Raw genomic sequence first — 19,496 nt, forward strand, 5'->3', positions numbered from 1 at the left:
ATTTAATTTATATTTTTCTTTTTAAGAGTGTGGTTGAGGAGCTTTTCATATGTGACAGGGCCATTTGTGTTTCTTTTTCCTTTCCTTTAGAACACCTCTTCACATTGTCTTTGCCCATCTTTCTATGGGTTGCTAGTCTTTTTCTTCTTTCTTTCTAGGCCTTCTTTACCGACCAGAGTTAAGTCCTTTATGTTATGAGTTGCAGATATTTTTCTTACTTTGTTATTTGTCTTTTGTCTTTACTTGTGGTAATGGAATTGATTTAATTCAACTTACGTAGCCATGCAGAAGTTTTTTTGTTTGTTCTAATGCAGTCTAATTTAACTCTTTTACAGCTTCTGAATTTTGAGTCACAGAAGCTCCTTGCTTACAAAGGTAGAAAGGAATTTGCCCATATTTTCTCCTAGTCATTTTATGGTCTCCATATTTTCCATTTAAAAATTTGATCCATTTGGAGGTTTTCCATGTATATGGTGTGAAGTGTGGATCCAACTTTATATCTTTCTATTTTTCCCAGTTCTCCCAATACTATTTATTTAAAAGTCCATCTCAACCCCCACTGATTTGAGATACCACTTCTATCAAATACTGAATTCCTTTGTGGAGTGGGTGTTCTGGGCTTCCATTCTGTTTCTTTGGTTTCTCTATCTATGTGTATATCAGAGGCCTTCTGGGAGTGTCTCAGTGTGTCCACGTGCCTCTGTGATGGTGGGAGAAAGGCCAGGTGGAGACCTACATCATCCCAGAGGCATGCATTTTGCCCTGCGGCTTCCCAGAACTGATCATCTGCTCCATCCCAGTCTGTCAAAATGACAGTGACCCCAGATCACCTTGACAGGAAGAGCTCTATCCTTTCTGCTCATAATCTGTTACCAATGGGTCAGAAGGACTCTTCAAAGGGAAAGATACTGCAATTGCAATGTTGATCATTACTTCAAATACCACCAAATCCACCATGGTTGCCTCCATTCTTTGAGAACCTGCTATATACCAGGCACCGTAGGAGGCACTTTACATGTGTCTCAGATATATATAAAATCCTATGAGGAAACCATCTATAAACGTGCCCAAGATTATAGCTAGTTAGTGACAGGGCCAACATTTGAACCCCAGCCTGATTCCAAAGCTTATATAGTGAACCACAAGGTAAATTGTTCTTAGAGTGATCTGCCACCTTGGAGTAATGCAGATTCCCAGGCCTTCTCAGACCTCCTGAATCAGCTGTTCTGGGGACGGGGCCCAGGAGTCTGTGTTTAGAGCCACATGGATACGTGAGAACCACTGCCCTCAGATGTAGAACATGAAGTAAAACCTAGGAAGGCTTGGAGGACAAGAATTCCCTCGGCAGTGGCGTAAGGACAGAAGCCTGCAGGGCTGTGTCGTGAGGGCAGACCTGCACTTCCCCATTAGCAGAGATGGTTGGCCTGGGCCCTGGTAGCCTGGTGTGGCCCCTTAAGCTGCCTGAAGTGGATGGTGTGCCCCAGCTGGAGGAGGCAGAGGACCTCCAGGGCTGTGGCGTGAGAGCAATAGGCCCAGGAGAGTCTGACCAAGAGGGAGAAGGGAGGCTGAACTCCTCACTCCAGGGAGGAGCCTCCTTTCCTTGGCACAAAGGTGCATTCCTCTTGCCAAGCCGTGCATCTGAGCCGCTCGCTGCTCTAAAGAGCTGCGTGCTTCTAATTCACAGCGAGGTGCTAAACAGGCTGGCAAAGACCTTGGTGGGCAAGAGCCAAAGCCTGTCTGGAAAGAACTAGGTTGGGTCAAGACATGAGAAAGAAGAGCTCTTTAGTAAGTTTTGAAGGATAAAGGAACCCACACACTGAAGCTCTGGACTGGACATTTTACCAAGTTTCGTCCAGTTATCACTACAGCCCCAAGAGAAGGGTCTTAATGTTTTCAATAGATGGTAAGGAAACCAAGGTTCCCACAGAGTGAGTCTCCCAAGAATGTCCACTACACTACCCTCTTGCATCACTGCTCCAGAAATTGCTGGCGCTTGTGCCCATGGTCTGAAGGGGGCAGGCGGCAGTCAGCTGAGCCTCCAGACACCCTACGTGCAGGCAGGCATGGGACACGGAGCAAGGGTATGGCATAAACCCCAAAAGTTTAAGCACAAGGCCTGCCACAGAGTAGGTGCTCAATAAATCTTCGATGGACTAAATGAATGAATAAACGAATGAATGGGAGTATGGTTGAACCTCAGTGTGTAAGAGCATACCCAACAACCAGCCCTTTCAGCCCCAGACCCCAACACAGGGAAGCCCAAGTAGGGCTCAGCAGTGGGGCCAGGCCCATTTCCTGATCAGGCAGCCCCAAATCCCTGCTTGAGAGAGGAAGCCCCCAAATCCCACATGCTTTAGTTCACATTCCCTGCCCACGGTTTGCTTTTATTTTCACTTAAAAAAATAAACTTTTTACTTTGAAATACTTTTTTTTTTTTTTTAGATTTATTTTTTTATTTATTTCTCTCCCCTTCCTGGCACCCCCCCCAGTGTCTGTTCTCTGTGTCCATATTTGCTGCGTGTTCTTCTTTGTCCGCTTCTGTTGTTGTCAGCGGCACAGGAATCTGTGTTTCTTTTTGTTGCGTCATCTTGTTATGTCAGCTCTCCGTGTGTGCCACACCATTCCTGGGCAGGCTTAACTTTCTGTCACGCTGGGCGGCTCTCCTTACAGAGCACATTCCTTGCACGTGGGGCTCCCCTACGCAGGGGACACTCCTTGCGCGCATCAGCACTGCTCATGGGCCAACTACACACGGGTCAAGGAGGCCCGGGGTTTGAACTGCGGACCTCCCATGTGGTAGGCGGACATCCTATCCATTGGGCCAAGTCTACTTCCTTGAAATACTCTTAAAAACTATAGGACAGTTACAAAAACAGGGTTACAAAAGGGTCCGTGAAAAACCGGGACCTCACGGAGATCTGCTGACACACAATCCTGTGTAGCCCACCAAACACCACACATAAATGAAACAGTTCTGAGTGTTTAAAGATGCACCTTCATGGAAGCAGTGCACCCCCGACAGTGCACCCTTTAACCTGACCCCTCAATTCCACCCCCTCCAGCACCTCATCATCGCCTTTACTGAATCATTTTAGAGTCTGGAAGGGTTCTCTGGGATGGCTAAATGGGTGACTGACATCTGTCGGGACTTACTGGTAAAATTGCTTCAACAGCCAGGTCAGAAAAATGATCTCACCAATTAACCAAATAATCCCACACCAAGTAATTTATCCTAGTGGATATAATTCTCTGAAAGGAAAAGCTGTCTGTGTGGAGTTCCCTGCAGCTTTATTTACAAAGGTGAAAAATTACTAAAAACCTGTTTGTCTCATGATAAGAAAATGGATACATAAATTATGAAACATTCCCTCAGTGGAATATTACTCAGCCACTAACAGTGATGAGCACAAACACTATAGGAGCATGGAGAGAAGTTTATTACATAAGGTGAAATGAAAAAGCAGAAAGCAATCATATCTGTACAGTTACATGAAAAATATATTTGCTTCTGGATACAGAATAGAAACACAGAAAAATAAAAAAGTCAATCCCATAGGAAGATGAGATTGTGGCCCATATTTTTAAAATTTTTATTTTCTACTATTTCTCTGCTTTGGGGCAATAAATACATTTTTTAGGAGGTACCAGGGAATGAACCCAGGATCTTATACATGGGAAGCAGGCACTCAAACCACTGAGCTACACCCACTCCCTAAGTACATGTTTTAAAGAACAAGGAAGAACACCTTAGGTTTACTCGAAAAACAAATTTGCTGAAAGTAAGTTTCATCTGTGAAAAAAGCATAGCGCAGAGTAGGCACTTGGGAAGTACTTTTAGAGAGAAGAAGGAATGAGTAAATGACTGAAAAAATGACTGCGTGGAACATCCTCAGTCCAACACCAGCACCAAAGCTGGGTGCTGAGAAGCCAAACTGGATAGGAAAGATTTGTGTCATCTTTTTCCATTTAAGCTACTGGCCTAAGATCTGTTTGGAAAAGTCATCCTGTGTCTGACCTTTCTAATGGAACTGAGTACAAGAGGGTGGCGTGGGCACTGCAGACCGAGCAGGCACAAATTAAGATGAAGTATGTACATGGCTTAGCAGAGCACCTGACGCACGCCGAGCATGCAAGGAAGGTTGACCACTCGAGTGACTACTAGGAATGGACAGAAGCAGAGCCAGTCTAGGAGAGGCCGCCAGAGTCTCCACTGAAGAAACCAGTGTTGTGGGAAGAGGGCTGGTCTGGGGGCAGAAGCCCGGGTTCAAATGTCCTCTTTGACCATAATAGCTGTGTGAGCTTAGGCAAGCGAGTTCACTCTCTGGGTCTCCGCTGCCTCCTCCTTATATGGTCGAGTAATTTATTAAGATATAATTTTGAATTGGTTTTCCCTGTATCTCCACCAACACACCCATTTCTTAGTTTAGAGGTGTTTTGGGGACTGAAAGCAGAAGCCATGAGATTCCAACTTATTTTCCTGTCTTTTGTGAAAACCTAGACTCATCAAAAAGATGATCCTAGGTTTGTATCCCCCAGGGGAGGTAAGAAAGAGAGATGTTTAACTCTTTGACTGGGAGGGGATCGAGGCTGGTATGTCTTTGAGTAGCAAGAACTTGCGCAAGGCTTCCAAGTAAATTCCAAGGCAGGAGCAGGCGAGCAGGCCAGCAGCCTCGGCCATCCAGGGCTCCCCATATATTAAGCACAACCCCAAATAGTGGAAGGGACTATGTGGGCAGGGACAATGGGCACCTTAGAAGCTGGATGCATTGTAAACAATGCCAAGACAGAGGGCCTTTTCACAACAGTAGGTGAACAAACTCCAAAACTACACAGAATTTCCCACCGGTGTAGCAGCAGGAACTCAGAGCCCCATTTATTACCATAAAGAAGAAAAAAAAAAGAAATGTGCTCCTTATCCCTCACCGATACATTGTAGACCAAGACCACAGGAATAAGCTTGTTTTTAACTGGTACTCTCTCAAAAAAAAAAAAAATTTTTTTTTTAATTTAATGTAAAAGCCCTCTTTAAGTGTAGCTTTGGCCGATTTCCATGGTGTAAATACTCCCACAGGGCCAATTCCAAACTACCAGTCTTAAATAACTAAACACGGAGAGTTGGACACTACTGGTTCTCCTGAACTGGTGCAAGCCGACTCGCGCACACTGCTGAGATGCACGCCACATGAGGGTTTTATCTAGACGGCATTCGAACACATTTCCCAGCCCTGGGATTCCAGGACACTTGGTTATAGCCTAATTAATAATAGTCAAAGCCCTTCACTTTATCAAGTGTGGTCTGCTGATTTTATTTATCTTGGAATGTGGCCTGGTGAAACTGTTTGACACTCCTACCTCTGCAAAGCAAGCCCCCAAAATGAGCCAGGCCCTGTCAATGAATTAACATAAATGTTGCAGATTGAATCCATTTTCTTCTTTGATTAAGTGGTCCTGTGACTAAGAACAGATCATGAATCTTCCTTAAGGAACACTGAAAGGAAATCCATAAATCTTTCCTTCATATTATTTTTAAACAATATGTGTTAACCTGTAATTCATAATTCTACAAGACAGATGCTCCTGATAGTTCTCTTTTAAAGGGGAGGCACAGAAAGGTTAAGTAACTTGCCCAAGGCCACACAAGTAGCAGAGCTGAGAGTCAAGCCAAGCAGCCTGGTTCCAGAGCCCACAGCACTGTGTCTTGCTGTGCAATAAGCTGGTCACACATGGTTTGAGCCTGTCTTTTATCACTTCCATTTATGTGACAAGACTGTAAAGGAGCCAGCAATCTTCCACTCTTCTTTCCTCATCTGATTGTAAAGTACCAATTTCTTCAGCCTCTGATAAAACTTGGGCTTTGGAGCAGGGAGGGGCCCCCATTTTCCTTTTACAGGCACAAGCACCTGTAAATACTGAAGCAGCACCTGTCCCATCTGCCACCTCTCCTGGAGACCTTGACCCCATTGGTAACTCCATGAGGCAGGTGGCCCTGGGTGTTCCTGGACCCTTTGACTGTGATACCATCATTCAAATACCCTAAACGCCACAACTGGGGCCAAGGCCCTTTGCCTCCGTTTCCTCTTCTGTTCCTGGGCAGCCTCACTGGGCAGTCGAGTAGGTGGTGTCTGAGTTAGGGGCTGAGGGATAAGGTCAAGTGAAGACCTTTAAAGTCAGGAGCTAGTCAGGATATGTCCACATAAAATCTTGAAACAAGAAGAGCATTGAATGAAAGTGTTTATCAAAACAGCACTTGGCGGCCTGGCTTTAAAGCCAAGACCTACCATTTCAATCACTGTCGAAGGTCCTGTAATTGTTGAGTTCCTGAGAAGATTCCCCTGGGACTACCGTGGTCAGATTCCAACGTCACAGCCCCTTTACTTGTGTAAGAAATCTCCAGGAGTTAGCCTGAGGTTGTTCATCCTTCCAACAATATTTTCTGATGGCTAACTCTTGTAATGGTGAGCATTTATGTAGCACACACTACGTGCCGGGCACTGTCACAGCATTTTACATACATTCACTCATCAAACCCTCACAACAATTTTATAAGGAAGGTACTATTATTGTCCCCAGTTTTACAGGTGATGGAAAAACTGAGGCACATAGAGAGTAGCTAGGTTTCCAAAGGCCACACAGCTAGGAAGGATTGGAAATGGACTTCAAATCCAAGCAACGTGGCTCTAATTTGGATGCCTAACTACTGCACTTGATGGCCTCTTCCTCTACTAACTCAAGTTTCAATGGTGAGCAAAACCAGACCCCAGTCCCGCCTTCAGGGAGCTTTCCACCTAATAGGGGAGATAATGTACGTAGTGATCATTTAAATATAAAATTACAATTGTGAATACACTTAAGAGAACAAATAATCAGAGGATATGGCTAAGTCAGAAAACTCAGAGAAATTTTTCCTGAGGAAATGAAGACTGCGTTTAGAATGGAAGGAAGAGTAGTGTTAACTAGGCAAATGGGGAGAGCACCTCAGGTCAAGGGGACCCCCCAGGCAAATCCTGTGGTGGGAAACCATGTGGCATGTTGGATACTGAATAAAAACTCTCATGATGATCATCAGTAGGGAGGGCAATTTCAGCCAACTTTCTCTCTTCACTCATTAACTCAGTTGTCCTTGACCTAGGATGACCAACTTTCACAATTTCAGCATTGAAGATCCTTAATCCTGAGCTGGCCAGGACAGTTGATCACCCTACCTTGAACCCATCCAGGGCAGAATGCACCCATGACCTTGGAACAACTTCAGGGAAGCAAGCCCCTCTGCCCTGGAGGAGTCCAATACAAACAGAAAGACTCTCTGAATGGCATATTCTTTCATAAGCAGGTTTCTTGAAAGAAAAAAAGCATTCTGATTCTAGCCAGAGTTGCAGGGGGAGCATAGCCTAAAAGGAAAGTTTGGGGGTGGGGGGCAATTCTGGCATGAAAACACAGACTCTGATTACTTTCTTCTCTGGAATTCAGAAAAGGAGAAACTGTATTCTCAGACTGCAGAACGGCTAGTAAAATCAGGCCAAAATGGGACCAAGAAAACAGAATTAATTCAGATTTGTGAAAATAGTTTTCCTCCCATCTCTTATCTTCTTGTTTGGCAACAAAATGGGAAAGAGTGAAAAACAAAGCAAACAAACAAACAAAAAACAAAAAAACAGGTGAAAAGAAATACAAAAGAGAATTGGAGGATGACACCCTCCAAAATGGAATGGAATTAAATTCTTTTGGCAACTCTAGACCCCAAAGCGGTTTTTAAAGAACAGCTAGAAAGTAAGTCCATTTGAGACAAATTTAAAAGTTTGTAGTGGGTTCAAAACAGTATCCTAATGGCCTGAAAAATTACCACAGCTTTACAAGGAACCTCATTCATTCCTTGGGAGTGATATATGCCGTGGGTGATTAGGGTTCAACATCACAGTGAAGTGAGCCTGGGATGCCCCAGGGAGTGGGGTACATTACAAAGATCAGTATCTATATTCTCCAAACTGAGAAACTGAGGGAGAAACATATATTCAAGATGTAAGTAAATGGAAGGCTGGGATGTCCAGATCAGTGCAAAATTCAAGGAGGCAGGAGTAGGAGAAGCATTCCTCACTTCTGCCTTGGGCAGAATCAGCTCATCACCAAACCAAGTTCAGCCATAGTCAAGAGCTGGATCTGTAAAGGCCCAGTGGTGGCTAAATTCTCACACAAATGTTTCCATCCATTTGGCATGGTGCTGTGGTTTCTAGGGGCATTGCCCATCCACAAATCATTGGCCTGATGACAGCAGCCGGGGCAGAGCTGTGGCTTCATTTGTCTCACACATTTGTTCCATGGTGAGCAGAGGACATGGCCTGGAGAGTTTTCAGTGTGATCAAGAAATCACAGTCTTCCAGAGGACCCCTGCCACTAGCCCCAGGTCTGGGATTATTTTTAGCAGTACATGTTTACAAAGCAAAATCACACACACACACACACACAAGCAAATTAAATAGTGAGTGTGAAAATGTTTTACAAACTCTGTGAGGGACACATTAACACCTGAGGCTCCCATTGTATGCACTTCATGCCCTCAGCACCAGTCAATCCAGAGGAAGTCCTAGACAAATGATCTGACAGAAGCACCCAGCCCATGCCCTTCTGTGAAGGGATCCTAACTCCAATCAGGATCTTCTACTGCAGAATCCTTGGCTCTCTCCAGTAGCAGGTGGCATAGCTCAGTTGCCCCCAGTCACCACCTGATGATGGCTTTACCCGAAAGAAAATGAAATTATTTGTTCTTGCATGGAGCATTAGGAACCTCACCTCGGGGCTTATTTAGGAAGAGAGCAATCCCGTGCTAGGAGGCCTCGAAGATTAGAAATGTATTGGCTGGACCCTGCATCTCCTCTCTAACTCCAAAGGTGACTTGGCTGCCTCAGAAACTTGCTGTCCTTGCGAGCGCAACCCCAAGCCGCCCAGGCCATCAACTCCCTGTCCAGGACACAGGGCCCGCGCCCTTGAAGGTTTTGATTGATTACCTTAGTTAATGTGTCCCCCTAGAAATCACAGCACCATGCCAAAGCCTTATGACAGCTATGTGTTTTCCTCCTCCTCTAAAGACACAACAAAGTGACCATTTCAGAAGATACACCTGGAGAAGATGCTTCCATATAATATGGAACAAATTGCCTCACTAATAACTGAACCACTGTTACAGAAAGAAAAGAAGAAAAAAAAAGTACAAACAACCTAAATGTCTGACAAAAACGGAATAAGTAAATAAATCATGCCACTTTTCAAAAGCATACTTCTGAAGAATTTTTAATGCTATAAGAAAATTACCGTGATAGGTGAAAAAGGAGATAAAACCATTCACATAATAGGATAATTATAAAACACTCCAAATAAGTATCTATGGACAAAAATAAATATCTCTATAAGAAAATATTAGAAGGAAATGTTCCAAAATATTACTGCTTTTTTCTGATGGGACTCCATCCATTTTAACATTTTCCAAATTGTGTATATACAATGAGCACATATTAATTCTAAAAACAGAAAAATAAATTGTAAAGCAGTTAAGAGTCTATTGCAATACCACAATTCTAAAAATTATTTTAAAAGGTGGGAGCCAAGATTAGGCCAGTGACACAGGGCAGAGAAGATAATCGTGAGGCAGAATCCTCAGTATTTGGTGACCCACAGGGAAGGGGAGAAGAAGATAGAGAAAGGGCCCAAAGCTTTCTAGCTTGAGCAAAGAATGGACAAATGATGGTGCTAAGAGCCATAATAGGAAATGAAGGAAGAAGAATGGGTTAGAAAGAAGGGTAACAAATTCTAGCTTGGCCTTACCGATTTTTCGGTGCCTGATGGCTACACAGGTAGAGGTGCCCAATCAAAAGCTGGCTGAATAGAGGGCAAAAGCTTGGGGAAGAAATACCATTAAAGGTAGGGACTGGGGGGAAGCTGTGAGTGAAGAGTCCCTGAGGACGCCAGCTGTTCCGTGCGCCGTGACTGGGACAACCAGACTCTTCTCCCGTGGAAGCCCAGACACTCATGCTCTGGGGTTGTCTCCTCCCCAACCTCTTCCCACCCCAAGAGCAACCCAAAGTGGTCCCTGTTTCCCTCTGTCACAGGGACTGCTGCCGGGTCACAGGGAGGAGCCTGGCAGAGCCTCCCTGCAACTTGTACGCTCTTCTGGTGCCTCGGCTGTCGCTTCCCCTGAGAGTGTGAAACCCTCTGGGAACCCAGCACGTGGCACTTGCTAGTACACGTTTTGTAGGAATGGTGTTTGGGACAACGAGCACTGACTCACCCAGTGCCCTCTTCACAACAGCCCATAGGGAAACCATCTCTGGTCTCAGGACCAGGAAAGGTGGAGCACCTGGACACTGAACCCTGTAACTGCTCCTGCTTTCCTCTTTGCTTTGGCCAACAGGACTCCCAGAACAAAACCTGAGGCCCATCTTTAGCAGCCCTATAGGATCACATTGTGTCGATTTTAGCGTACCAATCTATTAACATTTCTGGCTTTTTGTTGTTTTACAGCCTTTATTTTCTCTTTGTCCCAATTGCTTCAACTATGAGTTTTTGTAAACTGTTTAAAGTCAAAAATCTTCTTCCACGTCATGTCCATCCATTGATTCTGTTGTGCACTGCAGGAGCTACAAAAAATAATTCTAGTCCCTCCTCTCCATGACACCCTTCACCTCTTATGTCCTCCACTAAATCTTTTTTTTTAAGATTTCATGTTTATTTATTTCTCTCCCTTTCCCCCAATTGTCTGCTCTCTGTGTCCATTTGCTGTGTGTTCTTTTGTGTCCACTTGTATTCTTGTCAGTGGCACTGGGAATCTGTGTCTCTTTTTGTTGTGTCATCTTGCTGTGTCAGTTCTCCATGTGTGCGTCACCATTCCCAAGTAGGCTGCACTTTTTTCATGCAGGGCGGCTCTCCTTACGGGGCGCACTCCTTGCATGTGGGGGACACCCCTGCATGGCACTGCACTCCTTGTGTGCATCAGCACTGCGCATGGGCCAGCTGCACACGGGTCAGGAGGCCCTGGGTTTGAACCCTGAACCTCCCATGTGGTAGGCAGATGCTCTATCCATTGAGCCAAATCCACTCACCCACTAAATCTTATATTAAATATACGCACCAGAATCCCACCCTTTTCAACAATTTCTCTGAATGATGAGCTCTTAAAGAACTCAGTTGCTGCCACATCTCCTCTTGGAATCTTCCCCAAACCCCCTCCCCCAGGGCATCCCCCCCCTTGCAGCTCTCACAGCAACTACATTCAACGGCTGGACCTTAGCCTGCCTCCCCACTGGGCGGGGGCTCCAGAAAGTCAGGCCCTACTTGCCTCCAGCCAGTACCCAGCCAGCGCCTGGGCAAACTATAGGCTTAATAAAGGCTTGTTGAGGAAATGAATATTTGAATGAATAAACACATACCTAGATACCTGCACCTCCCTTACTCGTACCAAAGCCCCCCAGTTCCGTTGTTCGCGGATGTCCTAGTTTCCTAGGGTCTGCCAGAGTGGCTTCCTCTGAGCTTGGTTCCATCTGCAAGCACCCTATATCCCAATAAGATCACAGTCCGGGTGCCCAGGCTTAGGACTTGAACACATCTTTGGGGGACACAATTCATCACACTCCACGGGCCTCTCTAACAACTCTTTTCCCCAGGCCTTTCTTGGACAGCCTTGAGGCATGATGCATCCGGGCCAGACTTTATTCGCTCAGCTAAACCCTATGAGGGAAAATGGGGTAAATTTTCACAGAGGGCAAGGACTTCACAGATGAGAAATGCAGCATGCTGAGGGCTCCAGTCAGTGCTTGTCCAACCACACACCCTCACGCAGGTGCCAACCGCATGCCAGGAATTGTTCTGAACTCCATACAAACGTCATCTTATTTAATCCTCCTGACAGCTTCCTGAGATGGGTACTATTTTTGTCCCCATTTTATATTTTCTTATGGCCCTCTTAGCATTCAAGTCAGCTCTTTTATCCTGAAAGAAAGGAAGGTATAGCTATTTGATCACTGAGCAAAAAAAAATTAGCCACATTTAGCTCCACTGAATGAATGACAGATCTACTGAAGTTAACCTTTGATCCGAGGCCTGAATCCCCCAGAATACCAGCTGGCTCATGGCACCGCTCCCCATCCCGTGCTGGATATGCAGATGAATGGCATGGCCCCTGGTAGAGGGAACAGACACCTCAACAAACAAATTACCTGGCAGCATGACAGGGACATGAGGATCAAGTGCACAGCACACTGGCAGCAGAAGGAAGTCATTATCTCTAGTGGGACCAGAAGGCTTCCTGGAGGGTGCAGTGTCTGAGTTCCCTCGTCAGGGATGGTCCAGAGCTCCACCGGGAGCAGTAAAGACGGGGAAGAGAGGGCGCAAAGGCGCGGGGTGTGAAGTAGCATGGAGAGAGCTACCGGCAATCTGGGGTTGCAGGAGGGTGAAGAGTGGGAAGGGGTTGGGAGATGTGATTAGCTGATGGCCTTGTCGGCAATACCCAGGGGCTTCAAGTCCCTGTTGGGTTTAGTGACAAGATCAGGTTTCTTTTCTAGAAAGATTCTTTGACCAGCTGTATGAGGTGAGACTGATTCACGGAGACCAGTCAGGAGGCTGTGACAATAAGCCAGGCAAGAAATGGTGTGCCTGAACGAAGGCCCAGGACCCAAGGGATGCTTCAGGACCCGAAGATTTGGGCTGGGGGGGGGATGCTGGGGGAAGTGTGCAGGTGACATCGCAGCCTCTGACTTAGACAACGGGAAGGCAAAGCCTCCAATGAAATGAGTGCAAGGGCAGGAGCAGGCTTGCAGGCGAGGAGGGCATCTAGGGGCTTGGGTAAACCAACCGGGGCAGCAGAAATTTTCTTAATTATCTCAGAAACGTCATTCCGATTCTCGCTCTCATCTCCTTTCAATAAAATACGGTGCATTTCATTCAGCCATCATAGTGAAAAAGTACTACCTTTCGTTGGGAATTAATAACTTTTCAAATTAATAACTTTTGGGTAGGAAAATTGGTTTCATTAAAACCTCCCCTTGCACTTTGTAGGTTCATCATCTCTCGGTCCTGCTGTCCCCTGAAACCAAAAGCCCAAGACTTATTACTTGAGAAGCCTGCGTGACTCTGTGCTCAGAAGGAATGATAGGGTCCTTAGTAATTGGGCTCAGTCGAGGTCACAGATCCAAACGGCCGGTGCAGCCTTGTGTCTGCCCCTTGGAGCCCACTCTCTGCTGGAAAGCGGGGGGGAGAGCTTCCACCTCCAGTTCTTGGCCTGATCCCTGATCTTGGCAAAAAAGCTGTCATCCATCTTGGTCCACCACAACCCTGGAAATGGATAGTCACCTATCCTTTCCTGCTGAAAAAACTCTTTAGCAGCAGCCCCATCTTCTAGAGGATGAAGTCCGGCTCCTCAGATGCATCCCAGAGCCAGCCACGCTCCGGCCTGCCCCAGCCTCAGCTCCCGCCTTCCATTGCCCACAACATTTCATGCCTTTACTCACGATGATCCCTTATCCTCCGGCATCAGGAGGAAGCATGGCTTGCCCTGAGAAGCCCGCCCGCCATCTAGCAGACCCCTCGTTCCCTCTGTGGTCCTCCACACACTGACCCTACGCTGCACCTTGTCCATCCACGGCTTACGGGATACGATGTGTCGGCAAGTGAGAACAGGCGGCATGATATCACATAGTGTCATCTTGTTAAGAGGCTTCTAGGCCCTGTGTCTTCCCAGCCTAGGGATGGAGGGATGGAAATTGGAGTCAGAGAGCCCTGGGTTCAGATCCTGGCTCTCCCACTCATTGGCAGTGTGGTTTTGGACAAGTTACTTATCGTCTCCGAGCCTGAGTCCCAATTGTCTCTTCTATACGCCTTATGTCCTCGCATTACCCTAGATTAAAAATCCTGGGAGGTCACGTCTGACTGGCCACATCCCATGGTCACCGGGATGGCCGGCTTGACCTCTTTGAAGGGTCCTCTTAAGTCACCCTCCATCATCTCCCAGGAAAGAAAGGGCCATTCTACTGGAAATGCCCTTTTTGGGTTCCCCAGCGCTGTGGCCCACGCTGACCGCCAGCACCTCACAGTAGCCACAATGGCCGGTGCTCTTTGATACAGGGCCCAGAGTTGGCAAAGGACGATGAGATGCCTGGCTAAGCACTGTCTGCAATCTTATATTCCAGGGCCATTTGAAAGAAGTTCTCAAGACACTGAAGCAAATAAAACATTGCAGAAGACGGAGACCAGATTCCTGCTCTTTGGAGATAAAACTGATAAGGGCTGTGAGATTCAGCTCAATCACCCAGACACGTTACAGAAATGCCACTTCAACACCTCCCTGCCCCTGGTGATGATAGTCCACGGGTGGTCGGTAGGAAATGCGAGCATGCGATTTTGGCTCTACTTTTAAATTTTCTTTATTTCTTCCTAGCACGTTCAATTTTAATAAAAAGATAGGCTACTGATGCTAACAATTTCACACATAATATTTGTAAAGCACATCCTAATTTTCCAAGTGCTTCCCCACACATTATCTCATTGATTATCTCAATTCTGTGAGGTAAGCAGTGCAGGTAATATATGATTATCTCCACGTTTCTGATAATAAAATATGACTCAAAGGAGTCACACAGCTCATTAGGACCCATAAGTGACTGCAGTCCAGGCAAGAGGAAGGCTCCTACAAGAATCTGCATGTTTCACAGGAGGAGTAGGAAGCCAGATGACATAAGACTCCCAATGAAATGGGGTAAAGATTAAATTCAGCTGCAAAATATAGAGACCTAAATTAGCAATGGTTCAAATAAAACAGAAGTTTGTTTCCATTTCACACAAAAATATGTAACCCAAAACTGTTTAGGCAGTTTTGGTCATTGAACTCCTCAAGGACCCAACTCCATCTCAATATTCCTTCATCCTCATACTCCAAGATGGCAGCTAGAACACTAGCCATCACATCTGTATTCCCAGCAGCACATTGCACTAAGGGATGTACACAAGAGAGTCAAAGCAGGTTAGGCTCCCTGAAGCATCTGTGAAATGCTTTCGGTTGCATCCACTCGCCATTCTTGGGAGTAAAGAGGCCTCTTAGTGATAATATAGACTTTGAGTGATGCTAAAAAATTATTACTTTGGACGAAAGGAAGAAAGGATGTTGTAGGCAATGAATGAAGTCAAAGGAAGTGAGGTCCTGTCCCCAAAAGCAAATTCTGCCTCCCTGGTCCCCAACCCACCCACAACTGGGAGCTTAGCTCACAATTTGAACCTTCTAGAGATTTAGGTATCTAGTTCATTACTTTGAAACCCTTCCCTGCCATCTAATTGAAAAATGCTCTCAAAAACCCCAGAGAGCACAATGGGCCCCCGCAGAGCCCCTCTCTTACTCAACACGCATTTAACCTTCAGCACGGTGTTGGCACCAGGCACTCGGCAGTGAACAAAACGAACTCCACCCGCCCGTGAGCAGCGTAGCTACAGCCTAGCGGGAGTTCACACGGTGCAGCCATGAGCTGGGTGCCTGCCTTCAGGGAACCCTCAGAGGCTCCTGCATCCTGCCAGCAGCGCCCTAGATTGACAGGCGCCCTCTCCAGGGAAGTCAGGGCTCTACCACACCACAGGGATGGCCGTTGAGGTGTTGGGGGACTTTCCTGCCCCTAGGGAAGAGACCTGACAGAGACTGACACCATGTCACAAGCTACAGGCTTTGCATTACAGCCCATTTAATCCTCACACCTCCCTAAGAGGTGGGTTGAGTTAGTCTCATCACCCAGAAGAAGAAATGGCAGCTCAGAGAGGTCAAGGAATTCACCCACAGTCACACAGCCAGCACTGGAACGGTACTTCAAAACCAGCACACTCTAGCTCCCAAGACCCCGTCCCAGACCCTGGGCAGGCTTCCCACAACCTCACGTCTCAGCTCTTGCCAGCGTCGCTATGGCTGGGGTCGGAGGCCAGTCAGGGCTCCTTAAAGAAAAACATGGAACAGGAGGCAGAAGGCAGAACCCTGAGAAGATGAGACCTGTCTTAAGGGAACTAAAGATCTGAGATGGGAAGCTCTCCTGTGGGAACCCTCCTGCAGGCGGGAGTAGATTAGAAGGCGCTGTTGCAAGGACAGTCGTCTGCAAAGGAAAAGCAGTTTCCTCACTGCGAGAGCCATGAAAGACGGTGAAAATGAGGGAATGCATCCAGAGGGAGAGCTCTGGGGAAGCCAGAGCTGGGGACTGAGGACCGGACTTGAGGCAATAACTGGAGCTGAGAGCCACAGAGTTGGCCAGGCGGGCCACCCCAGCCTGCCTCCCCCTCACCTCTCCCAGCCTCCACTCCGTGTGCCAGCAACACCCAAGAGCCAGCAGAGCTCCCATGCATGCCCACGCCGTTCCTCTCCTGCCGGCCTTCGCCCTCGTGCATGCCCGCGCCGTTCCTCTCCTGCCGGCCTTCGCCCTCGTGCATGCCCGCGCCCTTCCTCTCCTGCCGGCCTTCGCCCTCGTGCATGCCCGCGCCCTTCCTCTCCTGCCGGCCTTCGCCCTCGTGCATGCCCGCGCCCTTCCTCTCCTGCCGGCCTTCGCCCTCGTGCATGCCCGCGCCCTTCCTCTCCTGCCGGCCTTCGCCCTCGTGCATGCCCGCGCCCTTCCTCTCCTGCCGGCCTTCGCCCTCGTGCATGCCCGCGCCCTTCCTCTCCTGCCGGCCTTCGCCCTCGTGCATGCCCGCGCCCTTCCTCTCCTGCCGGCCTTCGCCCTCGTGCATGCCCGCGCCCTTCCTCTCCTGCCGGCCTTCGCCCTCGTGCATGCCCGCGCCCTTCCTCTCCTGCTGGCCTTCGCCCTCGTGCATGCCCGCGCCCTTCCTCTCCTGCTGGCCTTCGCCCTCGTGCATGCCCATGTCGTTCCTCTCCTGCTGGCCTTCGCCCCCACGCATGCCCATGTCGTTCCTCTCCTGCTGGCCTTCGCCCAGGCTGTGTTCTCCTTCTTCCGACTACCGTCTGCTTTTCCTGTGGGACCAGCCCCCTGCAGGCCTCCCAGCCTCCATCCCAGCAGGACACCTGAGCTGTGCCCTCCTTGTGCCCTGCGCACTCTCAGCCCCGCTCAGCTGCAGGCCTTATAGTCGTCCGGGTGTGCGCCTGCCCTGCTGGGCTCTCAGCTCCTTCACAGAAAGGATTCTGTACTATTCTTGTCTAATTGACCCCTGTGGGGAAGGATCCAGAGTATAATAGATACTCAGAAAGTGTTTGTTGACTGAATTCTTGGCAAAGGCAACATGAAGTCGGCAGTGTCCTTTTACCAGGGCCATAAACCCACCTACAGCCGGCTGTGACCCGAGTATACAGGGACAGGTGAGCTCTTCATTCTCAAAACCCTGTGCAGCCCTGACTACGTCTACTTCCGCTAATCATATTAATAACAACAGCGACAGTCATCATAATAATGATAACAATAGCTGCCATAAGTAGCATTTACTGTTCCAGGCACTGTTCAGGGCTTTATATCTATTAACTTTTTTCATCATTCAACAATCCTGCAGTTGAGTAAACTGGGGTACAGAGAGGCCTAGTAACTCTCCCAAGGTCACTCAGCTAGGGAGAGCCTGGATTTAAACCCAAGACGGTCTGGCTGTAAGATGCGACATCCGCTTAGACAGCACTGGGCAAGCATTTATTGAATGAAAGCGTCTGAGCCCAAATGCCATGCCCGGCCATCAGCACAGCTCTCCAGCTTCCCCTCCGGCCGTTCCACTCCCAAGTCAAGGTTTCAAGTACACCCACCTTTCCTCCTCTCCCCAGACAAACCAGGCCCTGTTGTGCTTCTGTGCCTCTGCCTGTGCGGCCCCATCTGCCGGGGACACCCTGTTCCTTCCCACCGCCACGTTCACCTGTCCCCTTATTCTCCTTACTGAACTACTTATCCTTCAAGACACAACACAAACGTTAGCACTCTGTGCACCCATCAGGAGCGCCCCACAGCTGGGTGCTCGGGCCAGGCACATACGCAGAACCGTTCTCTCCTAGCTTGAGGCTCCCAATGCTCGTCCCTCTAAAGCAAAGCAGAACCCGCAGGGCCAGGCACAGGGGGACGGCTGGGGGGGCGGTGCAAGCTGACCCTCAAAGGAGAGGTCAGATTTCTAGACCTCACTGACACAGACTTTACCATTGTTTAGAGTCTCAAAAATTTCTCACGGTAGGGAAATATTAGGCGGGTGGTTCTCAGCCGTGGGCGATTTCAACCTCCAGGGAACATTTGGCAAAGCTGGGGTATATTTTTGGTTGTCACAACTGGGGAGGCACTACTGGTACCTCGTGGGTGGAGGCCAGGGATGCCGCCACACATCCCGCAAGGCTCAGGACGCCCCCTGCCGCTCCCCCCAGTAGCGCTATCCGACGCGATGCGTCAGGGGCGCCTGGGCTTTTCTCGGGGGAGAAGGCTCCAGGGAGAAGGAGGAAGCTGGCGCCGCGCTCCCCCGCGCCCGCCCGCGAGGCTGACGCCCTGTCGGCCCGCCACAGATCGACGGCCTGCTGGAGAGCTGGGTCTGGCAGGTGGTGGCCGCGCTGAGGTCTCGGAAGTCCCCGCCGGTGAACGTGGGGCTGGCGGACTGGATGGCCCTGGCCCACCACCAGTACACCATCGCCGTGCGCAACACCCGCCTCGTGGGCCGCGAGCTCGCCGCGTTTCTCCGGTGGCTGGAGGTAAGCCCGGCCCCGGGGCCCCTGCCCCTCCTCTCCCTGCCTTCGAGCCTGAGTGAATCAAGCTGGTCTCCGACAGCGATGCATAGTGGAGAACCGCTTCCGCTAAGGTAGGGAAGGAAGGGTCAGGGGGCTGGACCGCAGGGCTCCCCTGGTGGCCTCATGCGAACACCTGCCCTGTGGAACCATCGGCTCCGCCCACCCCGTCCTCTGTTCCTCTTGCGCTCGCCCTCTTGGATGTGCGAAGGGATCTGACCACACCACGTAGAGCGTCAGACCCCCACACGATTGAGCGCTGAAGTTAAGGTGAAGACAGTGGGGCAGGAAAGACAGCGGCCACCAGGCCAGGTCCCAGGTCCCCCCCTCTGAGAATGGGACTCAGCATGGTGAGAACCCAGTTTCTCTTTGGAGAGTGAATAAAGCACCTCATTTGCAATCAGGTACAAAGAGCAGGGTGGATGCCCAGAATCAGCTGGGCCCATAAAAGGCTTTCATCCAGGCAGCTCTTCTCTTGCAGTCATCCTGCTGCTGTCTTCCAGGAATCTGTTCAATTTTCTCGACGCAATGTTCATCTAATTGGGTACAGCCTGGGTGCACACGTCTCAGGATTTGCTGGCAGTTACATTGGCGGAACGCACAAGATTGGGAGAATTACAGGTAACCGTGCCTGATTACCAGCAAACTGGAATCTCCAGAACTGCACGGGGGCATCGAGCAGCACCAGCTTTCCACCAGTCTCATAATTAAGACACCCCCAACTTCCTTTATGCCATGTTAGAATTCACAGCAAGTCTTGTAATGATATTTCAAACACAACCATTGCCATAGACTCCGATTCCAA

The 19,496-nt window shown here is 48.6% G+C and overlaps 1 protein-coding gene across 1 annotated transcript in view; it reads left to right on the forward strand.

Annotated features, from left to right (window-relative positions):
* LIPC (lipase C, hepatic type) overlaps positions 1 to 19,496 on the forward strand; it is a 138,853-nt gene that overhangs the window by 91,854 nt on the left and 27,503 nt on the right. The window contains exons 3-5 of the mRNA XM_058294267.2: positions 14,169 to 14,356; positions 18,476 to 18,658; positions 19,195 to 19,312. Coding sequence (XP_058150250.1) covers positions 14,169 to 14,356; positions 18,476 to 18,658; positions 19,195 to 19,312 — 489 coding nt within the window. The remainder of the gene's footprint in view (positions 1 to 14,168; positions 14,357 to 18,475; positions 18,659 to 19,194; positions 19,313 to 19,496) is intronic.

Source organism: Dasypus novemcinctus, chromosome 3, assembly GCF_030445035.2.
Source record: "Dasypus novemcinctus isolate mDasNov1 chromosome 3, mDasNov1.1.hap2, whole genome shotgun sequence".
Classification (NCBI taxonomy): Eukaryota; Metazoa; Chordata; class Mammalia; order Cingulata; family Dasypodidae; genus Dasypus; species Dasypus novemcinctus.